The following is a 25,165-nucleotide window of genomic DNA, read 5'->3' on the forward strand; positions in this document are numbered from 1 at the left end:
GGCTTATATGGTTGATACTTGGGCCGAGAGAAGGAAGTCTATTAAGGATGTACCCGTTGTTCGGGATTTTTCTGATACATTTACCAAGGATTTGTCGAGAGTGCCTCTTGAGAGACAGACAGAGTTTTAGATTGATCTATTTTCGATTGCGGCTCTGATAGCTAAGGCACCTTATCGTCTTGCACCTCCTGACATGCAAGAGTTATCAACACAACTTCGGGAGTCGTCGAACAATTAGTTCTCCATAAAGGGGGTTCTTATTTTTTGTGAAGAAGAAGGACGGGTCCCATCAAATGAACATCAAATATAGGGAGCTAAATATGTTGACGATAAAGAACGATAATCCACTCCCGAGTATGAATGATTTATTTGATCAGTTGAAGGGAACATCTTGTTTTTCCAAGATTGATTTGAGACCGTGTTATCATCAGACAAGGTTCAGAGATGAGGATATTTAGAAGATGGCCTTCATGACTCCTTACGGACACTATATGTTTGTGGTGATGCCATTTGGGCTCACCGATGCACCGAAAACATTCATGGACCTCATGAACCGAGTTTCCATGACCGATGTTTGGATTGATCGGTGATTATGTTTTGTAACACCCCATTTTTTGCCTTATAGTATAAAAGACCAGTTATGTACATATGTGTTTTTGATATAACGCTATTTAGGATAAATAGCCTTGATAAAATTTGTAGTAATTGAGAAAGCAAAATCGTGCATATAAAGAACGCCTAAATCTAACTTCATAGGTGGAAGTTATGTTTTTTAGAAGTTTCAGCACAATAGCATGTGAACAGAAACCAAAATTAAGATCGGTGGATTGTTAGGAAAAACGATCTAAACGAGATTTGAAGATCTGGTCAATACCTATCTGTCGATATAAAGACAGTCGAGAACAGATATCATATGAGAGAGTTATGATTTTTATACGGACTTTAACAGTATAAGACTATAAAAATATAAATTTAAAAATAAAGTGAGAATTATATGAAAGATTCTAAATGAAAGTTGTAGACCTCGTCGGTAGCTACGCGTCAATATAAAGAACGTCAAAAATTGAGCTCGTATGAAAAGTTAAAGAATTTACAAAATTTGTGTTTTGCGCAGTGCGCAGAGAGTGAGAAACGCGATTCTAGAAGGTGGAAACACATACCATAGAGAATCCGACATGTGGCATAAAACGGCTAAGGAGATGTCGCCTTAAGTGCATGGCGCGCATCTTCAAAATTCGCTTATAAATTGCATCAACCCCCTCATTGACTCTTCACAATCCACAATCTTTCTCTCTGAACTCTCTAGAGGAAAAATATAAAAAATTCCATAGGATTTAGGGTATTCAGCTAGGCTCTGAAGTATTTAAGAGTCCAAAAGGTAGAAGCTCTCGATTCAGAGTTCTGCTAGTACAATTTCCGACTTTTCGCTAGAAAATCTCCGTAAGTTAAGTTGCACTTATCTTAATTCAAGTGTAACTTATATTTATATTCATATCGTTGTTATAGATATATAAATAATATTTATCGGTAATTCTAGTTATAATGTTGGTTGATCTACTTACAGGAGAGGTGTTTAGAATGGTCATGTTGGCTTGGTTGTTGGATTTAAGAAAGTCTATATGCCAAAATGTTCCTACCTTCCAACTGTCCTGCCTGGCTGGTCCTTATTTGATAAATGTCTAAGTATTCCTTGGGATTAGTGAAAGATCTAGCTTTCATCACCGGATTGTGATTGAGATTAATAAGTAATAAAATTATAAGTTAATACTAATTAAGCACAGTATCCACCAGTTGGATCTCTAGTAGAATCACCAAGATAGTCGTTAGTCGTCTGAGTGTCCAAGTGAGTTATCTCACTATACTATGTATTACAATGTATATCCATATATGTTAGGATAAAGAGCTAGTAGATTAGAGGTGGTAGTATGATCTCTATGTGCTTAAGTGTAAACTGGTAGACTAGAAAGTATAAATGTGCTTGTACCAGTAGGATCTAAAATGTAGCCACTATGTGCGTAATTGATATGATGTTAGATTTGGTTATGGGATGATGGTAGAACGAAAAAGAAGTCATGAGCCTATAGGCATGCATGTTAACGAAAAGGTGAGAAGGTCGTAAGTACGTATAGAACCGTGTTAACAAAATGACATGTAGGCCGTAAGTACACATAGAACCGTGTTAACGAAATGATGTGTAGGCTGTAAGTACACATAGACTTATGTTAACAAAATTGTATGTAGGCCATAAGTAAACGTAAACTCGTGTTGAAGAAGAAATGGCAGGGTTGTAAGTCAAAGATACACATATTATTGGCAGATCGTGAGCCATTATTTGTATGCATGTATATATTGTGGTATATGGTATTTTGGGGAACTCGCTAAGCTTCGTGCTTACCCATTTGAATATAAATGTCTTTCAGGTACTTTATTGATTCATGAGAAGGGCAAGGTTCGATTGTACACAAGCGTATTCGCATCATGTTTTCCACATAATGTAATTATACTCTGATATGTTTGAATAAATAAAAATGAAAAATTTAGGTTGAAAATAGGAACGATATAAATTTTTATTGATGATATATTGGTTTATTCTAAGACCAAGGAACATCATAAGGAGAATTTGTGGGAGGTCTTGAGACTTTGAGGGAGGAGAGACTTTATGTAAAGTTCTCCAAATGTGAGTTTTGGTTGCGCGAGATGCAGTTTTTGGGACACTTCGTTAACCGGAATGGTATCTTGGGTGACCCGACCAAGACCGAGGCTATGAAGTAATGGGAGGTCCAAAAGTCACCATCTGAGATTCATAGTTTCCTTGGTTTAGCAGGGTATTATCAGAGATTCATTCAAGATTTCTCCAATATTGCAATTCCTTTGACCCGTTTGACGAAGAAGAATGTTACTTTTATGTGGGGGCCTGAGCAACAAATGGAAATTGAGACACTGAGACAGAAGTTGTGTGAGGCTCTGATACTGACCCTCCCTGAGGGTGTGGATGATTTTATGGTTTATTTTGATGCGTCGATTATAGGTTTGGGTGCAATACTTATGTTGAGGGGTCATGTGATCGCATACGCTTCGAGACAACTGAAGCCTCATGAGGCGAATTATCCCACTCATGATCTGGAGTTGGGGCCGTTGGTTTTCGTCCTCAATATTTGGTGACACTACTTGTATGGATTCCATTGGATCATTTACACGAACCACAAGAGTTTGAGATATTTGACGGACAATTTGAACCTGAATATATGGCGATGTATGTGGTTGGACGTTTTAAAGGATTATGAATATGAGATCTTGTATCATCCTGGGAACCCAATGTAGTGGTCGATGCCTTGAGTCACAAGGCTACTAGTGCTCCTATCATAGACCTATGCTCGAGGGTGACTATCACTTCACCGTTGTTGAATTTGATCAAAGGGGTATAAATTGAAGAGTTAAAGGTAGAGAATAGGAAGAATGAGAAGATCAAGGGTCAGATATTTACTTTTATCACTGATAGCCGAGGTTTGTTGACTTATAGATAGTGTACCTAGTCAGATTGTAGAATAACTTAGGTAAGTCGGGTGTCGAACATAGGGAACATAATTCAATTAAATAAAATAACTACTTCTAATTAAGCTAAGAAACAAACTATGATTAGGGGTTTTTACTGATTTTGCAAGATCATAAGAACCTACTATCAACTAAAAAATTAAGCAAACAAAGAAAACAAATTAACTTTAAGAATTAAAAGAATGCTTATGCTTAGATCCGATTTCACCTTCTCCTATGGTTGATTTCCAATGGATGGATTATATTGATTACTAATTTTTTAACTAACTACTATGATCAAATATCTAGGCCTGCCAATTTGTGAATTACCAAGCAATGATCATGCACAAGTTAAACACCAAATCGATAATATGCACAAATTGGACTATGAATGATAGTAGTTACTTTCCTATGATCAAGTTAAACAACCAAACACAAATTAAGATTAATTATGCTCTCTAACACAGTTAAAGTTACTAGCTTTAATTACTTCATCTAAGATGTGATTAATCCTAACTCTAATTATTTAATGATCATAAACAATTAGGAGACAAATTCATGCAATTAGAATGATCAACTAACATACAAAATCTAATTAATAGGCAATATAAACTAGAAGTAAAACATGTTAGGGTTTAATAATCAAACACAATTAAAATCAATAATAATCATCTAATAATCAAAATCAACACATATAGATTAGGTCCATCTTCACCAAACAGAAGTAAAAGGTGTTTAGCCTCTCATGGTAGCAGAAAAATACACAAATTCCATGTAAATTAAGCTAGACATAAGTAATGATTAGTAAGCAAAATGGATCTATGTAGAACTCTTCTAATTTTCTTCAATTCTTGAGCTCCACTTGATTCTCGATCTTCTTCTAAGTTTCCAAGGGTCTTTACTCATAATTCTCCTTAGAAAACCAGTTACATCCTATCTCATTCGACCTAATGTTCGAGTATTTATAATTTACTTATATCGGTTCACCACGTCGTGGTTAGACACCACCACGTCATGGTCCTCTTGTTTATCTCGTATTCTCCAAGTCAGCTCATTGGTCGAGAATCTTCCCTTCACCATGTCATGTTGGAGGATCACCTCGACGTGGTTCTCTATCTTCAAGTTCTTTTGTCTTCTTCTTTTGTCATAGCTCCCGTTTTCCTGCATCCAGTTCCTCATTTGCTTCCTTTTCATCCTGAGCAAGTCTTCGCTGCTACAAAACATATTTCAAACATAATAATTATATTTTGTTCCAAAATAAACATAATTGTATCTAATAGTATTAGAAATATGCATTAAATACATAGTTAAATATGCACATATCAACAAAAATTGTTGGAGGAAGCACACAAGTCCAAGATTTCAATCCATCCAAGCGCTACGAAGTTGTACATGGATATGAGACTTAGCTACTGGTGGTCCTATATGAAGAGGGAGATAGCTTGGTATGTAAAGTGGTGCTTGACTTATCAGAAAGTCAATACCGAACATCAGAGACCCCACATCAAGATACAACCGTTGGGCATTCCCATATGGAAGATGCTATTTGGCAGAATCAAAAATTTTAAGATTTGGATTTTAAATTTTTAAGAGATTTTGGATTTTTAGGAGTTCGAAGACGACAATATGAGGGAAATTGGAGGCGCTCATGTGAAATAGAAAGAGATGAGGGAAAAAAGGCTTACTGAAAAATTAGCGTATTTTTGAAACACACTCGTCTTTTTTTTTTTTATTCAAATACAAAATTTTATCTTAAAGATTAAGAGACTACTGAATAATTAAAAACAATAAATTAAAAGACTGTCAAAATTTTAAATTTAAAAATTTAAAAATTTGTTTATTAATTAAAAAACTAAAAGACTTCCCTTAAAAAAAGAAAATAAGAAAATAAAAATGGAACAAAATATTAAAATCGTCTCTGTGGTTTACCATAATTTCGTGTTGGTCCCTATCTTTTTTATGCACTCGGATCGTCCCTAGATTTTGATTTCGGTACACTGTAAGTCCCCACCGAATAGGAAATGACTATAATACCCTTACTATTTTATTTAACAGTTTTTTAATTAAAGAAAACAAATTAACTGATTTATTAACAAGTAAGACCCACTTGCACTCCCACTCCATCTCCACTCACACCACTAGTAAGCCACCATCAGCCACCGACAAACTGCCAACAACCACCAGAAAATAATTTTAAAACCTGCAACACCACTGTGACATCCCCATTTTCACGGCCAGAAAAGACCGATTTTGTTTATGCTTTATAAAAATCAGAGTACTTCTTTTAATAAAAATGTTGCGGAATTTGTTCCCAGTAAAACATGATAAATACGTTATCAAAGCTTTTCCGAATAAATATATTTTTATTCATTTTAAAGCATTTGGGATGTCATTGTCAATACAAAAACATAAGCATAAACATAACTTACATTCATTTACACTAGTGATCTACACCTCTTTAATCTCTCAGTGTAATGTAACTTCGTATCGGCACCTCCGATTCAAATAAGATTGAGGGGGTCAGGTTGGGAAACCTGGTGAGTACATAGGGTTTTCAACCCACGATAATATAATTATTATGTTTAAACATCAAACAATCAACCAAATTACTCATCCCCATTATCTTCTTTACTCTTAAGGATCTACCCTAAGAATTACCTATTCCTCATTCATTCATTCCTAAGGATCATCTGAAGGAATTGGCACAAAATGCATCGTTGCTAGAGTTTACTCAACAGGCACTAAGACGCATAGTCGCCAGGGTTTAGGCACTAAGTCTCATAGTCTCCAGGGTTTATACAACAGACACTAAGTCGCATAGTCGCCAAGGTTTATGCACTAAGTCTCATAGTTGCCAGGGTTTATACAACAAACACTAAGTCGCATAGTCGCCAGGGTTTATACAACAAACACTAAGTCGCATAGTCGCCAGGGTTTATACAGTGGGCACTAAGTTGCATAGTTGCCAGGGTTTAGAGTACACCGGGTGAACACATCGTTCATAACATCTACAGGTTGCGAGCATGCTAGTGTTCCGCTGGACTGTCTAGAATAGTTCGTGGTTGTCATCCATACTCTGCTAGCTTACGGGTCCAACACTTGGGAAAAAGGCTTCTCTCATTGTTCATCTCTCGCCCTTATCTCATGGTCTATATCACCTTTCACCTCATCATCCAACTCATATTTCATCTACCCATGTTTTACCCAACATAATTTGTAGATATAAAATACGTATACCGTTTAAATCATTTAAAACATGTGTAAAATCGTTCATCCAACATAGATAACAAGTATACAGATAGTATGCACACATAGCATGTAATTTATATTAAATACTTCATATCTATGTGTAAGATAAAAGTAACTATGTACTCACTTGTTAAAGTGACGACTCGAAATTCGAGCAGCTCTTCGCTTCTTAACAATATTATTTCCTTCGACGAAACCTAGTATTATAACCACTAGATTTTAGTCTAATCTTTATTGTGACTAATTATTAGTCTAGATTCATCATTAACTCAAAGTCTACTTCATGATCTATCAAGTAAGGAACAACCAGGTAGGATCATATCGGAGGTAGGGTTCGTTTGGTATACGAAGTATACTGTTTGGAAATCCCACTTTAAACACCTCACTAAATCACAGCCTAGACATCAATCTCGTAAGTAGATCAATCAGTACAACGAGTTTGAATCACTGATAAATCTTATTTATAGGTTCATAATAAAGATATTATATTTATATATAAGCTATATTTAAAGTATGGTAGATGTATCTCCCTTACAACGAGTTTTTCTCAAAACCGGGCTCCGCCGAAGCAGAGTTTCTGAGCCGAAGGCTCTTCTTTTTGGAGCTATTGAGCGCTCCGGGGCTTCCGCCTCGTGCTAGGTGGGTTCCCTAGGCTTTTTGGGGGGTTTAGGGGGTTTAGGGGGATAGAGAGAGGGTTTAGAGAGGGAAAGAAGTAATGAACTGGTGAGGAATGAAGGCTGGTTTCGCATCTTATTTATAGGCCTTCAGGAGCACTCTCATGTCGTGAGGAAGTAGTGATCAAGTCATGAGCTAGCTTGGGCACCAAGGCAAAGCCTGGTGCTGACACGTGGCATCGCACACATGGGGTAAAACAACCGATTTTCAAAATTTCACAACTTTCGCATACGATCTCCGTTTTCGACGTTCTTTATATCCACACGTAGGTAAAAATAAGATCTACAACTTTCCTTTTGACTCTGTCGGCTAATTCTCGACGGATCTTAAATTTAACAGTAAGAGGAGATTATACTATTAAATAATCGCGTAAAATTCATAACTTCTACATACGGACTCCATTTTCGTCTGTCTTTTTACAGTTGAGCCCCTATTAATGATATATTCAACTATTATTTAGGTCGCATTGGCCAAAAACCGCTCGATCTAAAATTCGAGTTCCGGACTGTGCACTGCTAAGCCAAATCTTAGAAAAATCATAACTTCCTCATACAAAGTCAGATTTGGGCGTTTTTTTTATGCACTCTCTTGGTTTAATGTATACTACGAGTTTGGTTTAGATTGCTAAGGCTAAAAAGTCCTCTACCGTAAGTTCACTATTTACGTGTCACAACGTCATGTCGGTTTTGTCGCGAAACTTCAACGGGCCACAATTTCTTCGTTATATCTTGGATTTCGGCGTTCTTTATATGTAAGGAACCCTTGTAACGTATACTACAACATGGTTAAGATTACTCCCTCTAAATAATCTTCCATCAAAAACTTATTTTTGATGCTTATTGTCTCTAAATTGACTAGCCCGAATCTGTAGGCGTTACAACCACCATAATCGAACCTCAAACAATTATCAACCCATAATCTAATTGAAATCCTGAAAAAACAACTAACCCTTCTGAAAATCAAACCATAATCATATCTTGTGAAAACGGAAATCATTAACCAAATAAAATCCTTAACAGAATAGATCAATAAAGATCAACCAAAACCAAAAAAAAACTTGAAAGCAATATTGAACTTGAAACATGCACTTCGATTTAGAGTCTAAAAATGTCTTCATTTTTCTTTAGGTTTCAAAAATCGAGTCATTAGGTTTTGATTGCAATAACCTTTAAGAGATAAAGGGGATAGGTGACTGGCTCCGTAAGCGAGGTCACAAACGATTTTTTTTCACATGTTAGTGAGGTCATCGGCTTCGACGTCGGCTCCAACCTCGTCTCAATTAAGATCCATAATCAGATCTTTACTTTGCTCCTTCGAACCACCTTCCATTGTCAACCCATTTTCCAGATCTGTGTTTTTTGAATCATAACTTGATGCAGATGGTGGTGGTGGCAGCGATGTGACAGACGACAACTTCGATTGTAACTCCGATGGTGGGCTATAACTCTAATGGTGGCAGAGATAGGCGTAGATCGGGCTGACACCTGACTCTTTCTTGAATTAGGTGGCACCAATAGGAATGATAAGTAGTAGAAGGCAGAAGGGAGGTGGATTTGGGTGGCGGTGTTGTGACAAAGTTGATGGCACCTGCAGCGGCTCCGATAGTGGATCAGGCAACAACTCCCATAGTAGAGAGGAAGGAGGGCTGACCAATGAAGGAGAATAAGAAGGAAGATGTTGATTAGGTTTATCTTTGTGATGTTAGGTAAGCTCCACGGATATTAAAGTATTTCTTTCAATAGTTTAATAATAAAAAAACACAAATAAAATAATATAAGAGTATTTTGGTCATTTAAAGCTGTTTAGAGACGAAAAACGTAATAAAATCATACTATAGAGACAGTTCGAGTGTAAAAAAAACGTTAGTGACCAAAAATATAATTTTGACAAAGCATAATGATGATTTCAGTAATTTGTTAATAAAACTATTGGTGCTATTTGTTTTTTTGAAGCAAAAATTCATGAAGTCTACAGACAATCTCTATAACCCTCTGCAGCAGAAAAGGTGGACCAAACAACTGCATACTGTAATAAGAAGCGAGTTTGTTTTTTAATATATGCATGTTGCTGCAAATATTCAAAAATTAAAATAAACTGATTTTATAAATAAAAAATAGTTTTTAATACCGAAAATTTAATAATATATGACATATCAGCAATAATTTATGATATTTCAGCAAAAAATAATGATATTTCAATAAAAACTAAAGATATTTTAGCAAAAAATAATGATATTTCATCAAGAAAATATCATTATTCATTATAAAAAAACAACAAAAAAAATCAACAAGAATAAACAAAAAAAACGAAAAAAAGAAGGTGAAATAAGATTTCAGCAACATATAATCAAGATTCATCAAAATTTCAGCAAAAAAAAGAAGAGGTTGGAAGAGGCAATACAAGTACTGCCCCCAAACAGAACACGCGCATGTGTTTTTTACTCTGAAAACTTATAAAATACAAACAGTCGCGAGATTAAAAATACTACGCATTTGGTGCGCCGTGCAACAATAAAAAATCTGAAGATGTTTTTTTATAAAAAACAAAATGTACCTAAGATGTCACTTTTTCGTATGAAACAAAGGATCACCTAAGTACTCAAACCTTGGGGTAAGTTGTAACATTTTGCTAAAGTATAGAGTGATTATTGTAAGTAACTGAGGGCTGCGGTTGCAACGTCGACATACAACCGAGGAAATCCCAATAGATACCGTAAAGAGAGGAGAGTGAAAGGGCACCCAAAAACCCCTAAAACCACTTCTGATTTCGAACCCTAATTTGGTAAAACTCTTTGAATTTTCTAGACCTACTATTGATTCCGATAATTAGTTCTACTAAGGTGTGATCTCGCACTGTAGAGATCGTCTTCGTCGTCATGGATATCGAACAAAAGCAAGCGGAGCACATCGACCACTTCGTCAAACAAGCGTCCACCATAAAGGGTTCATCATCATATCTCGCAAATGTCATCGTGGAAGCCACCTCACACCCTTCTCTCTTTGCGTTCTCCGAGATTCTTTCTCTCCCTAATATTCTCGAGGTCTGAATTTTGGTCTTTGTGCTGTATATTTGACATTATCAATATGCTTTAGCTTTTTGCTACCAATTTTGCGTTTGTGTACTTTAGTGATCCTTAGATATCGGTTTCTATTTGGTTAGATATACTTCAGGTGTTTTATTGTTACTACGTGTATGTAATGCCTTTCTTCGAAGGGTTTGGAATTAGATACACACATACAGTCCACCATTGTTATCGATATTGGGTGGGTTCGTAGTTTTTTTATAACCTCTATCTTATAGATTTTCATTCAGTCTTCTAAGTTACTTGATGTCTGATTCCCACCATACTCCATAATCCATAATGCTTTATTTTCTATTAAACTTGTTTTTGTGTACTTCGATAAACTATGTTTTGGATGCTGTTTATGTTCCTATTGATATATAAAAGTTTGGATTGTTTATCTTCTAAGGCCTAGGTTACCCATAATATTTCTCACACTTGCGCTGTTAAGTTTGTTCTATCACACTTTGGGGGTAGTTTTGTTGGCCAGTAAATTACATGGTCTCTTTCCACTCCTCCAATCAGTTTAATTCTGGAGTACTGTTGCAAGCTATTTGATGTTTCTTCCCTTTTTTCATGTCCTGATGAAGCAATTTTTATGCAGCTTCAAGGAACAGAGCATTCTATATACCTGGATTTGCTTCAGATGTTTGCTCATGGAACATGGAGTGAATACAAGAGTAGGTTTCCAACCTCTTTCTGTTACAATACTTTACAACACTGCACATGGTTATTTATTTATAGCTAATCAACATAGGTTCTGCATGTGTTGCACTATCACACACCATATTTCCAATATTATTCAAAATAATTTCTTTTGATTATTTTTAGTTAACATGTATATAAATACGATTTGATTTATGCATATTGACTCCAAAGTAAATGTAACTTTGTAAGCACTGATAGTTAATCAATATAAGAAAGAAGGCTATATGTGGGAGTCAAGTTTTTCTCTTTTAAATTTTTTGTTTATGATCTTTAGGTAGTGCTAGTAATCTTCCACAGTTGACACCAGATCAGATCCTCAAGTTAAAGCAACTCACTATGCTCACACTTGCTGAAGCCAACAAGGTATTTTACTATTTTACCCTGTATGTATTTGGTAGCAGTGTGGTTGCTTTTTTGAATTGGTTTTATCAATTTAGTATATTATAAACACTGCTGGAGTTGATGTGTAGATCTATCTGATAATCATCAACTCATGATATACACAAAAGGAAGTGGTTATGGGATTGAGTAAAAATCAGAATTTGATATACACAGCTGACATGGCATCCAAGCAACAATTTTTTATCATAAGCTGCTGACATGATCATTTTAATAAAAAATCAATTGATAAAATGGGTTCATTTATTAAAGATTACTCAAAACAAAAAAAATGTTCACTATTTTGCTGACAATTTTATGTACAAATAAGTGTGGTACATACACATGTTGACTAATAAAAAAAATGTATAAACCCATCTTTAATGTATGTGCATTAATGTATTAAATACAATTAATATTAATTTACCAAAACCATAATGTTTATGTAAACTTGTAAAGATACAATAACCAAAAAATTTAATGAAGTATGTACAACTAAAGAAGTACTTGGTACAAATCTAAAGCATGAAATATAACCAAAAAACTTCAGCTTCTGTTTTATTTTTAGCAGATGCTTTGTTATTTGTATTAACTTTATTGGTATTTGTATATCTTCATTGATTTTACAATTCCAGTGAAATTGTTATTATTCATTCTATTGAGAACATTTGTAATTGCTGAGTTTGTAAAGCTGTATTATCATTTATATATTTGATTTGTTCTATTAATCAAACATGTATTTAATGCACTTCTTTGTCCATTAGCTTTTCTCTAACATTATGTTTGATCAATTTTATTTATTTTGTGTTTACTTGGGGAAAGAAGACTTAGTTTTATGTTCATGTATCTAGGTATTTGTATAGTTACATTAATTTAGAATTCTTGCTGCTTTTTTGACCTATTAGTAAGGGGAATCTTGGAAACTTAGGAAGGAGTCTTGTTTCCACTTAATATTGGAAGATGATAGGGAAAAAGGCACTAAATGTGGATGGAGAAACTCATAATTTATTTCCGTTCTATTCTTTTTTTTTTCTCAATCAAGCTAAATAAATAAGAATCTAATAATTTTTATTATGTAATGTAGGTACTCTCATATGATGTGTTGATGCATGAATTGGATGTTGTAAATGTTCGTGAGCTTGAAGATTTTCTCATCAACGAGTGCATGTATGTGGTATGTGTTTCCCACATATACTTTTGCAAATTCAATGGAATTACTTGAAAATAGTCAAATCAAAACTCATTTCTTATTTTTTTGGATTCATTTCTCCACTTTTACCTCTAACCTCTAAAAATTATATTTCCAAAGATTTCTTTTTGCTAATTTTTGTTATCTCTTGCTAATTCTGTGTATTATTTCTTCCACTTGTATAGGGTATAGTAAGGGGCAAGCTAGATCAGCTTCGAAGATGTTTTGAGGTGTGATCTCTTGTCTATATTTTTCACTCTTGGAATTTACAAAAAAAACCAGCATATTTTTGGCAAATTTTGCGGTTTAACCACTTATACTTTATATTTTCCAACTAAACCATCATAGTTTCAGACATTTTTCAAAATTAACCCTTATGACCTGATATAACAGGTCAAAATGGTTAGTTTGGAAAAATGCCGGAAACTTTTATGGTTTGATTTTTTTAGTGGTAAAACTGCAAAATTACAAAAATATAATGTTTTTTTGTTTTGTAATTTACCTTGGAATTATATTAGTTTCTTTTTTCATAAAATTTAATCTTGTGCAAATAATTTGGGATTCGATAGGTGCAATTTGCAGCAGGAAGGGATCTGAGGCCTGGACAATTGGGGAATATGATTCACACTTTATCAGATTGGTAATCTCAAATTATTAACATCTATTTCTCGCATTTGGTATTGAATTCACCATATTGATTTTTCATTTTTCATTTTTTTCCGTAATATTCTTTATGCCAACATTTTTTTTTGCCAATATTTCTAATCGTGTCTGGGGGCATTTATGGTATTTCACAGGCTGGGTACATCAGATAATTTGTTGATTTCAATTCAAGACAAGATAAAATGGGCAGACACGATGAGTGAATTGGACAAGAAACATAAAAAAGAGAATGAAGAAAGACTGGAAGAAGTCAAGAATGCTCTCTCTCTCAAGGTCAGCACAGCACAACACCATTCCTTTAATTGTATTTTAATAATTTGTATGTGTCTGAAATGAAACAAATAGTTTTTTTTGGGGGGGAGGTGAAAGAGTGAAAATAGGAAGGAAGGAAGGAATGATTTGTTTGATACTTTGGATATTTTTGTCGATATGTGTTACTTACATGTGGCAGAAGTTACAAACTGTGAGCAGGCTGACATGGACTTCCGAGGGCACGGGCTTTTCGCTGAACCTGGTGGAGTAATGGATTATGATGAAGACCGCCGATCCAAGAGGTAAACACATGCCAACCTACTTAATGTGTCTGTTGACATGGCATCATCTGGTGCCATGTCACCAGGTTTGGGATAAAATGTTAATTTTTTTTTTATTATTATTATAAATATTTTGTAGGAGACGACATCCGATGGGGTGAGATGGTTAGCGAGACGTTTAATTAAAGGAGAGTCATGAGTCGGGGCTAGCCAGTTGTTTTTTTCTTCTTCTGAAAGTGATGAACCGTTTTGAACTTTGGAGTTTGGGTTATGAAATACATTTAATGGGTCTGTAATTAGATCGATGTTTTTGTAGCCTTGTCACACCCTTTTCTTTGAAAGGCCATTTATGTCTTGCATATACTCCTCTCCACATCTTGTTTCATATTTTTGAGTGAAAAAAAACAGTTTTTTGTTCTATTGACATCAGTCAAATGTGCTATAACTTGTTAGTTGTTATTTTGCGTAGCAACTAGGAGCTAAATGTGACATCAAACTTTTTATATATCAAAAGAAATTTTCGAAAACATAAGTTAAAAAGAAATTTAATTTAATTTTCCGTCAAGCTTCATAAGTGTTTGACCATTCATTCAAAAGGCTTGAACCTTCGAGAAGACATGAGTTATTCAAGTATATCCCTACATTATGACCAGGGAGTAGGGACCATGAGCAGATGAGCTGCAAAACCAGTTAGAACCCTTATATGTTAAAGTGGGCCAGGCCGGGTATCAATATAAGCTTAAACCGTGTATCGGGTATACTAGGTCTGGGTAAAGTAGGTAAAAAGAACCGGGCCTGGAATTTTAATGGACTCAATAAAATAACCATCCACACATGCCGATTAGGTACTCCAAAAAATAAAAAAAGAAAAAAAAAGTTTGCCCTTTTGCTTACGATCGTATTCCAGCATGGAATAAAAAAAAAACAAAAAAAACCTACTGCCCACTGCAAAAGTACCAAAACAGCCCCACGATTATAGAAATTAGACAAAACAACCCTTGAAAACAAGTTAAAAGTACAAAATACCCCCTATACAAATTGAAAGTAAAAAAAAAATTCCGGTTTCGGTTCTAAAACCCAAAACCCAAAAACCCAATTCCACCATACCCACTTTGCCATTATTGGTTCTATATCCACTTTATCTGGTCCCGTATATAAAATTGAACCGAAACCGGTTTACAGTTCTACTAAATCATGTTTTTCGGTTCCGGGTCCAATCAGGTCGGGTTTGAATCTGTTTCACCCTAAACTACAGGGAAACTATTCATTATTTTATTTTTTCTATTTTGTTTGGCGAAAGATTATGTTGGTATTATTATAGAAAGATATTGAGATTTAAATTTTAGAGTGGATATTAGTATATTATTTATGGAAAAATAAATTGATTCTTACTTAATCCTCCTACGTATTCATTGATTGCCAAATATAATCCACTATTTTTTTTCTCGTCTTATCCTTTGATTGTAACAATTGTCATAATCCAATAAGCAGGAAGATTTTGTAGGGGGATATTTAACTTCTCATTATTTATTGAAAAATTAAATATCCTCCTATTATTTGTTTATATTTATCTTCCTACTTTATAAAACAATGACATGTAGAATTCACTAATTCTCTTCTTTAATCTTTTTTATTAAGTTTGATACTTGTTTTGATCTAATAATAGAAAGAAAAGATAGAATAACGAAATGTTTCTGGAAATTTTTGCTCCCAGTGGACCATTTGTATCTATATGCATCAGGATCCCGATTCATGGATCTCTTGGTTCGAGAAAAAAAAATAAGAGGATCAAACCATCTCTTCTGACTCTTTTCCAAATTCGATAAATGTTGGTAGATCATATATTTCATTAGAGTTCTATGATTCACAGTATCATTTCCTATTTGATCCCTTTGAATTCCATATTTGAAGTTGCGATCGAATCTATTCATTAAAAAGAATCAATTTAATACATTTCTTATGTACCTATGGGTGCTATGTTGGATTTGAATCAAATTTCGGATCAATCTATATTGTTTGGCTGCCTCAATTATGTTGTTGCTAGCAAATACCACTATTTTTGGTTTTGGCTTTTCCAAATCATTCTCGCAGGAGATCCGGACACTTTTTTTCTGATCCTTCGATAAAAAGATTCATTCTCTTCATAAAAAATAGGAAGTAGAACCATTAAAACCAATAAATATGTCGTTTTCCATTCATATTTGGAGTTGAATACCCATTCAAGAATTGTTTTGGATCAAATCCATAGAAATCAATAGAAACGGCAAATCTCTTATGATACACCAGATTCGACTCGGTTATTGATAAAATGAATAAATCTGCCATTTCTTGAAATCTCTAAACCGATTTCAATTTCATTTAACAATTACCATGTTAATAACAATTCTAAATTTTAAATTCCATTTCTATTTCATTATGACGTGGATACCTAGTAATGGGCTTATACTTTAATACAAATATCCAATTGCCGTTTAGAATCATACAGCACTTGACATAATTAGTCTTTATAAATAAATCAGCCTCTACTTTTTGCGGAAAAAGCCAAAAACAAACTAGTTGTACAATATAAAAAAATGTTCTAAACGAACGACAAGAGTAAAACCAATATATAATCTATAAGAAAATGAAAACTACAATTAAACACCAAGATTCTATCTACTAATGGGATTTAGGGATAATCACTTAGGAAAATATTCCTTTTTTTTTTTTTTATTTTTTTTTATTTTTTTTTATTTTTTTTTTATTTTTTTTTTTTTTTTTTATTTTTAGCTTCGAATGTTGAACTCTATTTATAAAGTGTCTTGGATCCTCTTCTACAACCTCATTTGTTCGTGGATAGTATCTGGGTGAATCCATGTGTAACGCCCGTTTTTGGGTTTAAAAATTTTAGACTTTTTAAAATGATAATAATTAAATTAAATATGAATATATAAAATAAATTCAAAAAAAAAAATGTATATGTATTGGTAGAGTTAAAAGTTTCAAAGTTTATTAGAAAGCTTAATTTGGCCTAATTTATAAATTTTAGTTAGAAGGATTAAAAGTGTCGATTTAGTAACACTTGCTTTTACCTCACATTAACTTATCTTAGGGACTTAAATGTCAAGAGTTAGTTAGTTGGGGCAATTTTAGCAAGATTAGAAGTTATCAAGTTGGTAAAAGTCTAGTTGTGGTAAAAAAGAAACAAATGAACGCCGAGGGGTTTAAGTTGACAAGTAAGCAAAGATTAGGTCATATTAATCCCCTGCTCTCATTCGGATGAAGAAAATGAGATTTAGAGCTCGAAGGGAGATTAGAAGCTAGAATCATTATAATCCATCACTTTTCTTCATTTAGAGTTGAAAAATGGCTTGGGGGATCTTCCCCAAATTCGAAGTTGTTGATGTTAGGAGAGTTCATCTGAGTCTCTAGCATTTTTTAACCATTTGTTCCTGAATTCAAAGTCAAATTGCCCATTCATTGCTTGATTTGGAGCTTAAATGTCATTTTACGTTTTCAAACTCTAATAATGTTGGAACTTTGATTCATATATATATATATATATATATATATATATATATATATATATATATATATATATATATATATATATATATATATATAATATGTGTTTGATACATGATTGCACTTTATTTTAGGTTTCCAAACTAGTTTTTGAACAAATGAATATGTGATAATTACACATATTAATGAAGCTTTTCGAGTTAGCTTATTGTGACAACCCGAAGTTCGTTCCGTCGTCGTAACCCGTTCCGTCATTAAAAATTCGTCGTCCTGAATTGTTTCCGTTTCGTTTCTAAATTAAGTCATTAATTTTGAGTTTGCTATTATGACTTAATGGTTGTCCAAACACGTTAGAAACTCATGAAAATGCCCCAAATTATTATTTGGAAAAATTTTAGTTTTATTCCGTCGAGTTATAAAACAATTAAATTAGGTATGACCAAAAGTCTCGCTTAACATCAGTATCGGGTAGAATTCCACCGTGTCCCAAACTTTAAGCATATATAAAGTTGAGAGAGCCTCATTTGAAGCCTTTTCCACTCTCTCTCTACTCTCTCTAACCTCTCTCCTCAAATCCAAGTTCTTGATCCAAAAATACTCATTTCAAGCTCCAAATCATCAATGTAACTATCCTAGCTCCTAGTATAACATCCTTAGCCTTCAAATTTGTGATTTATATGAGAAATAGGACCATAAACATGTGTTTACGGCCCTGGAACATCCTTAGGCCGTGAACACATGCAAAAGGGGTTTTTGAGCCTTAAAACCCTCCCAAATCACTTTTGGAGCTTGGAAATGACCTAAGGACTTATTTGCATGGACTTAGAACACCTTGAACTCATCACTTAGGGTGTAACCATGAGTTTACGGGCCAAGCACATGCTTGTACCGTAAACACCTATTCATGGGGAGTAAACTCATTTTAAAGTGTTAAGATGCCACTTAAACACACCATAAGCCTTGGAATAAAGTCTAGAAGCAACCACAATCAAGTTAAGGGCCTTAAACATGCTAAAACTACCCCCATAGGAGCTTATGGCCGTAAACCCCCCAAGAATGGGTTCTCAGGCCGTAAACTCCTAAAACATGGTCAAATGATGTCTTAAATTCATTCCATGGCTTGTAGATTTAGCTAGAAACACTTGTAATGACCTAGGACCACCAAAACATCAAAGGAAGGTGTGTGGGGGATTTTACGGCCGTAAACTCTTAGTTTACTATCGTAAACTCCATTAAATGGTCCATATGTGGGTCTAATCCATTCCTATACCCTAGATTTGATCCTAACTAATTTTCCCAAGTGATATAAGGCCTTTTAGCACCATAGAACACCCCAACATGAGTTTACGGCTGTAAACTCATGGGGAGTTGGTCATTAGGGCCGTAAACTCTCTTATGAGTTTACTCTTGAAGGGTAAACTCCATATCCAAGCCATATACGCCCTTAGATGTCACCCGAGTCAATCCTAACACTTGAAATAGAGTGTTTTCGCGTCTCGAAGTGTATATTCTCATTTGAATAGTGGTTCAAAGTCTAATTAGATACATATGTGTAACTTTTCATATTACATAGGAACCTCGTGTGTAATCAAGCCTCAAACTGACGTTTAGCATCCAAACAGACACACTTCTCGACTGGTGAGTTCATACCCCTACCATTTTTCAATGTTTTTCAATGTTTTCAGGGGGGAATACAAGCAAAAGTACAAGGAAATCTTGTACTCAAACTTATGATTTCATTTGATCTATTTCATATTTCGTATGCTTTTAACACGGAAAACTGTATTAACCAATCGTTCAACTTGCAGAGTAAACCGTCATGTTATTTGTGAAACTCGTTTTAAAATGGTATATTTTATATTTCACAAATGAATTTCCATATAATTATTGTTAAAAGCATGAATCTTAATACCTTAATAATGTTCTTGATATAACTCCCCGTAGATACGAGAGTGCAGGAATAATAACATAAAACTTAGAACTTTACCACTCCCCGTAGATACGAGAGTGAAGGAATGATAACATTAAAACTTAGAACTTTACCACTTCCCATAGATACGAGAGTGCAGGAATAATACGAGAGTGAAGGAATGATAACATTAAAACTTAGAACTTTACCACTTCCCGTAGATACGAGAGTGCAGGAATAATAACATAAAACTTAGAACTTTACCACTCCCCGTAGATACGAGAGTGAAGGAATGATAACATTAAAACTTAGAACTTTACCACTCCCCGTAGATACGAGAGTGAAGGAATAATAACATTAATCTTAGAACCTTACCACTCCCCCTAGTTACGAGAGTGGTGGAATAGTAACATTAAACATAGAACTTTAGACAAGTCCTTGATAATACTCCCCCTATTTACGAGAGTGAAGGACTAATTAATCAGAATTTCCCGTTTTATTGTCTTTTAGTTCATTAATCTTAATATTGGAGACACGTCCTTGTAACACTCCCCCTATTTACGAGAGTGTAGGACTACCCCCGTAACTAGAATCTCTTGGAGGGAGAACGTGACTTGAGTGTATAGATCTATACGGGATTGACAACCCCACACCTGGCTGCTAGCTACAGTCGAACCGAAAGGTTCAAGGGTGACAAAAGTCATAAAAAGATACTGACCCTGTTTCGAGCTTTATCCAATCTATAGTATGGTTATGGAACTCGCAATTTAGATTATGAATACTTTTATACTTACTTATTAGTTTTATATACGTGTTAAAACTAATGTACTTTACTAGGATAAACAAGTTTTCAGGAAACATCACACAAACACATAAAGTATGGTAGACACTTGTACATTACTTTCAGAAACCGATAACCAACTATACACTTTTAGGAAAATAAGGGTTTTTCCTGGGATAACTAAACTGTACTTAACTAGACCGTGTAACTAATGGATAACTAAACTTTACTTTTAGGAAAATAAGGGTTTTTCCTGGGATAACTGAACTGTACTTAACTAGACCGTGTAACTAATGGATAACTAAACTTTACTTTTAGGAAAATAAGGGTTTTTCCTGGGATAACAAAGTGTACATAACCGAATCGTGTAACAAATGGATAACTAAACTATACTTATAAGAAAATATGGGATTTTCTTGGATAACAAACTTTTTGGAAAACCAAAGAAAACTTGTACATTTTCAGAAAACAAACCTCTTATGAACTCACCAGCTTTATGCTGATTTTCAAACTGCTTGTATTCTCAGGTCCACATTAGACAGGTACCCAGCGATCCTTTTGGCGAAGACGGAGCATAGAAGTCACGTCTTTACTTTTGTTCATATGATATATATGTATGACACTTGTAATACTTTGGTTTCAAACAAATGTAATAATTCTATGTAATGCAATGTTTTGTGTTTTACTACGCTTACTATGTATATTGGTTGCGATATTCATGATGTCCTCCGCCCCGGAACGTTTCCGCCTTCGGTTTCGGGGTGTGACACTTTTAGATTTAATGAAGTTTTGAGTTGTGATTATGACATGATCTAGCTTTGGAATGGTGTAAACTTCATTTATTGTCATTAAGATAACTTAAAATGTGAATTAAGTTCAAGTTTGGTGATGATCAAATGTTGATGTACTAGTTATAACTCATTTGGAAGTTCAAGTGATTCACATTAAATATAATTTAGTTCTAGTTGTCATAAATAATTGATTCATGATATTTGAATCCTTTATCTATGTGTAATTAATTATTTTTAATGATTTTGAAAGGCTTTTGGATGATATTTACCCTTACTAAGTCGTAACTGGAAATGAAAGAATTGAGCTTATGTATAAGTTGAGCATGATCTAAAGGCATTCAGAGCTCAAAATCAAGATTTTGGTTATGAGGTCTATTAACTTGATCAATCCAGGTCGAGTCAAGCTGGACTTAACCGAGTTAAAAGCTCACCTAAAGTTGTTTGTTTAATAAGTTTAGCATACAATCTCTAAATGATGCTCCATTTTTTTTATGCCTTCCTTTTGCTTAAGGATAAATTTAGAACAAACAAAACTTTATATTCGAAGTTAAGAACATAATAAGTGACTTAATGGACTATTGAAGGGGTATTTTATCCAATTATTGATATTCTTAAGTGACCATTGTGTTCTCTAACCACTTTAGAAAGGAAAGTTGTAACACCCGTTTTGCAGAATGGATCAATTGAAGACTTTAAGGGGTCAATGATAAGGTTTTTGGGGAAAAGCTCATCCACGATGTGGTGCATGGATGACCACGACATGACATGACATGTAATGGAACGCGTGTCGCGATGACACCACGATGTGGCACGAGGGATACCACGGCGTGGTGGTTGTTTTTTTGAAAGAGAACAAAAATGTGCAATGTCAGAAGTGGGATTTGAAGCCACGCCCTCTTTCGAAGACCAGAACTTGAGTCTGGCGCCTTAGACCACTCGGCCATCCTGACTTGGGTTTTTCGGCGTGGTGGTTGTTGCAACCCAAGCCCATGATTTTTAGGGTTCATCCCATATTTAAGCACCTTAACTCTTGGATTAGGGCACCTCCTCCAGCCTCTATCTCCCCATTTCGAAACCCTAACCTCCTTTTCCTGATTATGATCTTGGTGGCTTAATCTTGAGGTTGTTTTCTTGATTTAATGAAGCTTGTGAAGGAGAGAACGCCTTCTTGGTGCCAAGAAGCATATAACAAGTCTAGATCCATCATATTCTTTAAGTTTTTGAACCTTTAGAGGTATAAAGCTTGCACCTTGACCTTGTTCTTTTGAGATTCATGTTTATGATCCTTTTTGGTTGATTTTGGTCCCATTCATGGATGTCCTTGGAGTTTGAGGTACTCTAGAGCACAATATGACATTTTGTACTAAAGGATTTCTGATTAAGTAAGAAAAAGTAATTAGTTTGAGTGTTCTTGGTCCCATTCACAAGTTTTGGCCTTGATAGAGCACATTGTGGACTTAGGGTTGTAGATCTTGCTTTGGGGTGGGGTCCTAATGGATAAAGTTGGAAACTTTATCCATTAAGTCAATGAAAAGGATATCTGAAGTGTAGAGCCTTGATCTATAGGGATTAAGATCTTAATAAAGAAATTAGTCATTTGCCAGTAACCACGACGTGGCCATGGAGGGCCTATGACGTGGTGGAGATTTGACTCATGATTGTTTTATCCTAACATGCCCACTGCATGGCCAAGGAGGGCCCATGACATGGTGATGTCCTATATGTTGACTGTTCTATTCCGACATGCCTACAATGTGGCCAAGAGGTATCCACGTCGTGGTGGATGTTGATCGTTGATTAGTTTGACCTTGGATCAAACTTGAAGGATTTAGATTGTTAATTGAGGATTGATCTCTATTTGGTGTTAGGCGGTTCGTGGGATTGATCTGTGTCAGGAGTAAGAATGTTGCTGTGGTTCTCCGGTTCTTCTATTCAGGTAAGTTTCTCACTATGCCATGTATGACATTGTATATCCTTTGCATGCTAGGATAGAGGCACTCTTATAGTACAATATGCTAGTTGAGTAGGATAACTCCTTGTTATGCATGTGCAGTTTAGGACACTTGGTGTCATGATATGTTAGACTGGCATGGTCTTGCATATTGATCGTATGATACTGTTAGGAGTTATGTTTGGTTAGGGTAACTGGGGAAGACCAGTTACCAGGATTTATATGATTGACTAGCGAATGACTTATTTGAGAAGTGATAAAGGGCAAGGTAACTAGGGAGAGCTATTTATCAAGGGTATGTAATATTCTAGTATAAGTTATGTGTATATGTTACATAATTATGCGATAATGATAGTATTGGTTTTATGTAGTTTAAGTTGGATAGCTTGAGAACTCTTGGTCTGAAACCTTATTGCATGGTTCTTTTCTGATTGATTGCTTTATGGTGGACCTTTTTACTCCACTGTCTATGTGATCCCTGACGATATATGACTTTATGAGTTGTGTGAAAAACCAAGATATTGCCCCTGCCAATTATATAGAAGACCAAGATCTGGTCCCTGACAATTATATAAAAAACCAGGATCTGGCCTTTGATACTTGTATGTAAGACCAAGATTTGGCCCCCAAACAATGGCCAGGTAAGACGATGATCTGGCCAATGGCAAGATGTGACTACAAGACTATGATTTGGCCTATAACATTCAGTTTGGGTTGGTGTAGACCCATTATTTCCTATGTTATTGTTATGTATGTTATATGCTTGTTGATAAGAGAGTTGGCAGGTTGGCGCTAGAGCCGAAGACTTGTGTGAATGCATTGTATATATGATGGAATATGTGGTATAGTGGGGAACCCACTAAGCTTTATGCTTACAGTTGTAGATAAAAATGTTTTGTAGGTTGTTCGTGAGAAGAGCTCGACAGGACTGTACATACGCACCTAAGTTAATAACTTCCACTGTCATGTAATTCAACTCTGTTAAAAGTATAATTTCAAACAAATGAATGTTACTTATTGTTTTTAAGTTAAAGGTTTTAATCGGTTAACCTAGTTTTAAATAAAATATCTCTTTGTAATTTTTGGGACGTTACAAAAGCGAAGTGTGTAAAGAGTATCTAGAAGTACTAAGGTGAGTTTTTTTTTTCCAAAAATACATGTAACTATCCTGTTTTTTTGATGTGTTAATGAGTATTATATCTTATTATGATATCAAGAGTATACTATATATATATATATATATATATATATATATATATATATATATATATATATAATGTAGCATTTTCATAAGGTGGTTTTGATATAAGTTTTCCTCACAATGAGATTGAATTTGTTGCATTGCATTTTCTGTTTTCATAAACTTGTGCATTCACTATAAGAGGGCAGACTTATGTGACAATTAGGACTTGAGTACCTATTTAATGTGTTAAGGTGCTATTGTGTTAAGGATATTTTAGATATACCTAACTTTCATGATTGGGACAACTACCGTATTATGTGGTACTTGTGATATTTCACTTGTACTTAATTAGATGGGGAATCGGTCCATTATAAGAAGGTGTATTTAATTAATTATTATTATTATGGGTAGGTGGACAAATTTTGGGAGGTGTACTCATTTAGTTATTATTATTATGGTGATGTGTATCCATCTAACTATATTGTGAGGTGGAGTACTTAACTATTATGGTAAAATGTTGCATAATGAGATTAACTTGGATTGTATTTAGAAGCATTTGCATTGTTAATAACCTTTAGTGTTTACTTTATTGTTGGTGATTTATTGATGATTAAACAATGCTACTTTTATATGCTTCCTTACCAATTAATGATTTATCTTATCCATTGATGTTTTTAAACTATTTTTGGAGGCTACACTTTGAGTTTGGATTGTCTACTTATCCAACAAATTCTAGAGTTGACCGTGGAATTACTTGGCTTTCCAAGCCTAACACATGTATTTTGATATTGTTGTGATATGCTGGAGAGGCTTGAGTGGGAACTGCAGGGGAGATCCGTGTGGGTATCTTCTCCTGTTATCACAGTGCAAAAGAGAGAGATGACCGTTAGTCGACGTCCGGGAGGAGTTCCCGGGACGAAGCACGGACGTTCAAGTTAATATGAGATATGAGAAAGATTGTAGAAGATTACAGGAAAGAGAGAATTACGTCCTCCTCCTCGTGAGGAAGGAGGATTCTTTTATGCCCGTTCAAGAGGCGTGTCCCTCAACGGATTCTGT

At 34.7% G+C, this 25,165-nt stretch overlaps 1 protein-coding gene and 1 non-coding gene across 3 annotated transcripts; one reads left to right on the forward strand and one right to left on the reverse strand.

Moving 5' to 3' along the window:
- The first annotated feature begins 10,142 nt into the window (after positions 1–10,142).
- Positions 10,143–14,348, forward strand: FUS5 (Proteasome component (PCI) domain protein). Of its 2 annotated transcripts, none has more exons than XM_079039019.1 (9): positions 10,143–10,495; positions 11,121–11,196; positions 11,499–11,587; positions 12,687–12,776; positions 12,977–13,021; positions 13,361–13,431; positions 13,589–13,727; positions 13,906–14,008; positions 14,127–14,348. In XM_079039019.1, the coding sequence occupies exons 1-8, from the start codon at positions 10,331–10,333 to the stop codon at positions 13,975–13,977; spliced, it is 747 nt and encodes a 248-aa protein (XP_078895145.1). In that variant the 5' UTR covers positions 10,143–10,330; the 3' UTR covers positions 13,978–14,008; positions 14,127–14,348. The 2 variants fall into 2 exon arrangements, with proteins under 2 accessions (XP_078895145.1, XP_078895144.1); XM_079039018.1 differs by having other exon boundaries at positions 10,144–10,495; positions 13,926–14,008.
- Positions 14,349–21,838: 7,490 nt separating this feature from the next.
- Positions 21,839–21,922, reverse strand: TRNAL-CAA (transfer RNA leucine (anticodon CAA)). Its single transcript has one exon. It is a non-coding gene; the product is annotated as a tRNA-Leu (tRNA).
- Positions 21,923–25,165: the final 3,243 nt, after the last annotated feature.

This window comes from Lactuca serriola, chromosome 4 (genome assembly GCF_051521515.1).
Source record: "Lactuca serriola cultivar US96UC23 chromosome 4, Lser_US96UC23_V15, whole genome shotgun sequence".
NCBI lineage: Eukaryota > Viridiplantae > Streptophyta > Magnoliopsida > Asterales > Asteraceae > Lactuca > Lactuca serriola.

Bases quoted from the DNA above. Each gene is read 5' to 3' on its own strand.
- FUS5 (XM_079039018.1), top strand. From the start codon at position 10,331: ATGGATATCGAACAAAAGCAAGCGGAGCACATCGACCACTTCGTCAAA. The intron at 10,496-11,120 runs GTCTGAATTTTG...ATTTTTATGCAG, and splicing joins CTCTCCCTAATATTCTCGAG to CTTCAAGGAACAGAGCATTC. The intron at 11,197-11,498 runs GTAGGTTTCCAA...TATGATCTTTAG, and splicing joins AACATGGAGTGAATACAAGA to GTAGTGCTAGTAATCTTCCA.